The sequence below is a fragment of the Trichechus manatus genome, unplaced genomic scaffold (genome assembly GCF_000243295.1).
Source record: "Trichechus manatus latirostris isolate Lorelei unplaced genomic scaffold, TriManLat1.0 scaffold00240, whole genome shotgun sequence".
Classification (NCBI taxonomy): Eukaryota; Metazoa; Chordata; class Mammalia; order Sirenia; family Trichechidae; genus Trichechus; species Trichechus manatus.
This window is the reverse complement of record NW_004444176.1, coordinates 266,319-272,360: the sequence shown is the minus strand read 5'-3', so window position 1 is coordinate 272,360 and position 6,042 is coordinate 266,319. Positions and strand designations below refer to the sequence as shown.

The window sequence follows — 6,042 nt, the reverse complement described above, 5'->3', positions numbered from 1 at the left end:
TCCCTAAGCAATTCCAATTCAGTTGTCAGGTGAGACTTAGAAATCTGTATTTACTTTAAAAGCTCCACAAGTGATTCTGAGGCACAGCCAGGTTGGGGAACCTCTGTTGTAAAGCACTGAGCTTGCTCCTAACCTGCTGTGGGACCTTGAGCAGCCAACACACCTTCTCTGGGCCCAGTTGCTAAGCCGGAGAATCTAAACACTTTAGTGCTGGAAGAGCCTCTAGTCTAAGCTACCAGTTTGCACATGAGGAAACTTAGGCCCAGAGAGATGGAGCAACTTACTCAAGGAGCTGAGCCTCTGTCTCAACAGTTCCTCTTGCTGTACCACCTGCCTCTCCCCACCAAGGGAGATTCATTCCACAAACACATGCTGGTACCTAGCAGCAGTTCACTTGGTTCTTTCCCTTTTCCTGCTCCCATATGCCCCAGGCTTCTGTGGTGAGAGTTGAGCCCAGTGAGAAGACTGGGGAGCCAGCACCCCCTTCCCAGAGCAAAGGGTCAGGGGGTCCTCACCTGGAAGTACACCATCCAGTAGGGCACCAGAGTCACCATAATGGGCAAGATCTTCACCAGCACCTGGAAGTTGGTGACATCCTCTTGTGGGGAAGCGCCAGGCTGGGGAGACCTCTGGTCAGGGAGTAGTTGGGCACCTTGTGGGTCTCTGTGGGGCCATAGGGACAGCACATAAAACAGATTTGCTTAGCATAAGTGGTCAATTACCTAGGAAGGAGAGGGGCCAAAGGAGGCCACTGGGCTCCTACAAGGCCATTCAGAACCTTTCTGCCTTGGCTGTCAGCTAATGAGGGAGGGAGCAAGGGTGTCTGATTTCTTAGACCTTCTCGTACTTAATATGAGGGTAGTGTAGAATTCTTCATATTGTATCCCAACAACCTTCACTGGTACCATCATCTCTGTGATCACCACCTACCACTGTCATCACTGTTACCACTGTTTATCTTCACTGTAGATAACAAACACTATCATCCCCCTCTTTATCACCACCATCACTATCAAGATCATTAACATCTTTACACTTTCTGCAGTTAGCCCATTGCCAATAACACCATCACCACCACTTTGACCTCCATCACCATCCTTAGCCACTATGGGCAACTCTGGCCCCCTGGAGAGTAAATCAGAATAAAGGGCTGTCACTGGGGCTGAACCAGAGTGTCCCCAATCTGGACCATGCCTCTCCAGGAGAAGTATGGAGCTTCTCCAGGTCTGATGGCCCCCTTCACCCAGGGCCCACTCCTTACCTGGCAGAGTATCGGCAACACAGCTGGGGGCAGCAATTTCGGAGTGCAAGTTTAAGCATAGAGGACACTTGGCTGCCTGTGGGGGGCTTGATGATGAAGACAGGGGTGGAAAAGAGGAAGATGAAGAATGCCAGGCCCACACAGCCCACGATGATGCTGTAGCCCAGCAGGAAGCTGATGTTCTGCTGGATAAAGGCCACCACCAGCAGCGACAGCACAGCACCCAGGTTTAGGCTCCAATAAAACCAGTTGAAGAAGCGATGGGTGGCACTGCGGCCAAGACTCGTCACCTGCCAGGCATGGGTGAATGTGAGCCCAAGGAGGTCCAGGAGCACTCTGCCCATGTTGTATCCTCTGTACCTGTACCCCCTTCTCCCACAGAGATGCTTCTTGGGTCAGTGGGCGGGCATTCTGGCACTTTCCTAGGCTCTAATCACTAAATAGACACTCAGTAAACGTTTGTTGAATGAATGAATGAATCCTTCTCTTGGGAGTCACTTGCTAATGATCAGGACGTTTCGGTGCAGCTGTCTGTTCGTGCCCGTGACACACACTGCTGTTTTACATCACCAGGTAGAGCACACAACAGATGTCTCAGATGCTACTTCGTTCATTTCTGGCCAATTTACTCCTTTGTTTTTGACTGTGCAAACCTGCAGTATGTACGACTTCTAGAATCAGACAAAAAGCCAATAAAGACCTCAATTCTGCTTCCTGTGATTAAATGTGATGCATGCATATTACTGAAAGAACAGCTAGAAATATGATGGAGAATTTCCCCTGCAGTTTGGAGCTGCAGAGTATTCTATTGCTGTTTATCTCTCCCCCTGACTTGCCTCCCTCTGATAATGTGCCCAATTAAACAAGGTTGGCATCATTAAGGAAACATGTAGTCCTGGACATAGCCCCAAGAGTGATTCTGGCTATGTGGAAAAAAAAAATTTTTTTCTTTTAGGTCCCCCAGCAAGGGTGGATGGGCTGAAAATCTTTACCCAGCATTTGAATCAATCTGCAGCAGTCAGGCGCGAGGCCCCAGGCCCCCTTCCAGTCTACTGGTTTGGGTCAGCAGCACTGGCTGCCCCCACCTTTCCCAGCCCCTGTTCCAAGATTCTGACTCAGCAGGTCTGGAGGAGGGCCCTGGCATCTGCATTTTAGAAAGCAACGAGGATAACGATAATGGTGGCTCAACATGAAAAAGGTAAACAACGTCATTGAACTGTAAAGTGGTTGTGCTGGCGAATGTTTTTGGTGTGTATATCTCTAAAACAATAGAAAAAAATTACAAAAAAAAAAAAAGCAATGAGCATTTGGAGTCACTTCTCTAGATAAATGATTCTCTACATTGTTAAACCGTTCACCCTTTTTATAAACCCCAACATCTCAGAAACATTACTGTCCTTCCATTCACAAATACACATCTCCAGTAGGAGCCCTGATGGCAAAAGGTTGGCAGTTCGAATCTACCTTGGAAACCCTATGGGGCAGTTCTACTCTGTCCTAGAGGGTCGCTATGAGCTGGAATCGAATCAACTCCACAGCGATAGGGTTTTTTTTTTTTTTGGTAAGATGAATTTGCCAAGCTTTACTTTCTGTAGTTGCATTGTGAAAAGACAGGCATTTTTTTTTTTTCTTGGCTAAACATAAAATTATTATCCATAAAGAAGCTTTTAAAACAACATTCCCTTGAAGACTCTGAGGTTTTCTCTTGGTGATGGGGAGGGAGTGGCACATCCACTCACTGAGAATCCTTGCTCTAGATTTTCCAGCAGAAAATTGAGTAAGTCCCATTATGAGCAGCCACATCCACTTATTAATCGGAAGTAAATGAACATGCCGATTATAACTCTAAGGGGACAATCAGGCAGTATGTTTAGGATATCAATGAGTTCCCCCAGAATGAGCAAACACTTTGCCTAGAATGATGGATGGTGCTTTCTGCAATCAGCAAGTCTGTTAAACATGCAGTTCCTGGGTATAAATGTCTGCCAGATGGTGCCAACCCTCCCACCCCCACATCCCCAGTCTGATTGCCCTCTGAATTCCGCAGCAGCCTCCTCACGGCTCTGATGCACCCACTCTTGTCCTTCCATCCACTCTATACTGCAGCCATTTTTCAGAACTCAAATCCAGTGATGTCCATCCCTGTACTGTCTTAGGGGTCAAGTTCAGATCCTTTCAGACAGCCTTCAAGCCTCACTCTGCCCAGACTCCATGCTCAGTACATGAGAGAATGCGTGGGAGTTTTTTGTCACTGTTCTTGTCACCAGAGACCTGCTCTGCCACCAGGAGGAGAGAGAGGCAGGGGACACTGGACAGCTGAGGTCCTCTGGAGGTCAATGAGGTTAAGGTCACAGGTCAAGGGCATTTGGGAGTGACATGGGATGTCAATGGAAGAGTAGAATTAGGGAAGATGGGAGATTCCTATCAGCAGGTGTTGGGGTCTCCTGGTCTGAAGGAAGTCCAGGAGTGGGCCAGAAATGGACAGGGCTGCTTGAGGCAGTGAGTACCCCATTGTCAAAGGAATCCAAACAGACTGGATGAATGACTCCTGGCAAAGACACTGGAAACTGTTGTGTGCACAGTCATGGATGCCAGGAGGATGAGAGGATTCTTTTTAAAATGTCCCCTTTATGATTTTAATGCATGCATTTAAAAACCAGAAACAGAAAAAAAGAAGCATTATTAGTCTAGTGGCCTGATCATACCACTGTTACTTTTTTTTTCTTCAGTTTTCCCCTTTAGTTGACATCTAGTCTTTTCTTAGATGAAAAACAACCAGAATGTTCCTTGGAAGTGAGAATGGTGAGACTTTGGCTCGCTTGCTTTGGACTCGTCATCAGGAAAGACTGATTGCTAGAAAGGGACATCATGGGTGGTAAAGCAGAGGGTCCGTGAAAACAAAGGAAACCTTCAGTGAGATGGACTGACACAATAGTCACCACAACGGACTCAGACACACCAACAATCATGAAGATGGTGCAGGACTGGCACCATTTCATTCTATTATACATCAGGTTGCCATGAGTCAGAGTCATCTCAAAGGCTACTAATAACGGTCTTTTCATATGGTTGTAATTATCCTGTGTGTGCTGTTCTGCTTCCTTCTTTTGCTTGTTAACACCATACTTGGTTGTTTTAAGATATTGCACAGTCCTTGTAGCATAATTTTAAATGATTGCCTAATACCCCCCTGCGTAGAGCTTTAAAATATAGCCTTGTCATTAGACATTTGCTCATTCATTCAGCAAGTATCTATTGAGCTCTGTTCTAGGGGCTACACAGGAAGACCCAGAGATTAAGATGTCTGCTCAAGTGCCCCTCACTAGTGAGTGGTTGAACTGGGATCTGAACCAGAGTCTGCCTGACTCAATCCCTGGCACTGCTGGTAGGAGGGGGCTGCTCCTGCCCTAGTCCCCCAGATCCATATAACACATAAAGATGGGGCTCAAGATGGGGCTGGGAGCTCAGCTGCTAGTAACCCTTGACTTGCTCTGTATGTGACTTTGGACAAGTTGATCAATGTTGTGGAACTTCAGTTTCCTTATCTGTAAAATGGACATAATAATACTATCCACCTACGGATTTTTTTTTTTTAAATGGGTAGTTAAGAGGATTAACGTCAAAAACCAAACCAGTTGCCATGGAATCAATTATGACTCATGGTGACTCCATGTGTGTCGGAGTAGAACTGTGCTCCATAGGATTTTCAATGGTTGATATTTTGGAAGTAGATCACCAGGCCTTTCTTCTGAGGCACCTCAGGGTGAACTCCAACCTCCAAACTTTTGGTTAGCACCTAAGCTGCTTAACAGTTTGCACCACCCAGGGACTAGTTAAGAGGATTAACCGAGTTTAAACATTGAAGGTGCTTAGCATAGGGCCTGGTACATAGCTCAAAGAAGGCCAACTATGGTTATTACTGCTGTTGCTAAGGTTTGCGCTCCTCATCTTAGATATAAGCAGCCCCAGGAGGCCTGGTTGTGCAGTGGTTAAGGCGCTAGGCTACTAACCAAAAGGTCTGCAGTTGGAACCCACCAGCCGCTCTGGGGGAGAAAGATGTGACATGCTTCCGTAAAGATTTACAGCCTTGGAAACCCTATGGGGCAGTTCTACTCTATCCTTTGGGGTCGCTCTGAGTCAGGATCTACTGGAAGGCAACCGGTTAGGGGTATCTTAGATATAAGGAAACTTGATACAGAAAGGGGGAAGTGGTTTGTCCGAGGTCACGCTAGGTGCTGGTGGCTCCTGACTCCCAGTCACCATCTCAAGTTCATTGCTTTGCCTGCTTATCCCCAGGGCCTCCCGTTGAGGCGCCACCTACCTGGTCGGCACCGAAGGAGGTAAGGTTGGTCCTGACGGAGCTGGCGGCCAGGGCGAGCAGCAGCAGCGCCGCGTAGAGAGTAGGCGCGCAGTAGGGGCTGGGCGGGGTATGTGGGCAGTGGGACGAGGGACAGGCGGGCCCGATCGGCGTCACTGGTACCTCGCCACAGAAGGAGCGGCGGCCGTCGGGGAAGGCAGTGGCGGGCAGCAGGCCTGAGGCGCCCAGGTAGAGCAGCAGGCTGAGCGCCAAGGCCAGGTAGCGGCCCAGGTACACATCAGCCAGCCAGCCGCCCACAGGTGCCAGCAGGTAGGAGGCGCCCAGGAAGACGAGTGCGGCGCGTGAGGCCTGGTGGCCGGCCCAGTTGAAATTCTTGCTGTTGAGGTAGAGCACCAGGTTGGCCGAGATCCCGAAGAAGGCGGCGCGCTCCAGCATCTCCACCAGCAGCACGGCGGCGCCCGCC

General features: G+C 48.7%; 2 protein-coding genes across 2 annotated transcripts in view; one reads left to right on the top strand and one right to left on the bottom strand.

The window, feature by feature from the left end:
- The window catches only part of SLC15A3 (solute carrier family 15 member 3), a gene marked incomplete at its 5' end in the record, with an annotated part of 12,564 nt that extends 6,523 nt beyond the window's left edge, over nucleotides 1-6,041 (bottom strand). Inside the window, 3 exons of the mRNA XM_023743196.1 lie at nucleotides 516-663; nucleotides 1,262-1,551; nucleotides 5,583-6,041. Of these exons, the coding sequence (XP_023598964.1) occupies nucleotides 516-663; nucleotides 1,262-1,551; nucleotides 5,583-6,041 (897 nt within the window). The remainder of the gene's footprint in view (nucleotides 1-515; nucleotides 664-1,261; nucleotides 1,552-5,582) is intronic.
- Nucleotides 5,527-6,042, top strand: part of CD6 (CD6 molecule) — a 79,225-nt gene continuing 78,709 nt past the window's right edge. Inside the window, exon 1 of the mRNA XM_023743172.1 lies at nucleotides 5,527-5,601. The gene's annotated coding sequence lies outside the window, so the exon portion shown is untranslated. The remainder of the gene's footprint in view (nucleotides 5,602-6,042) is intronic.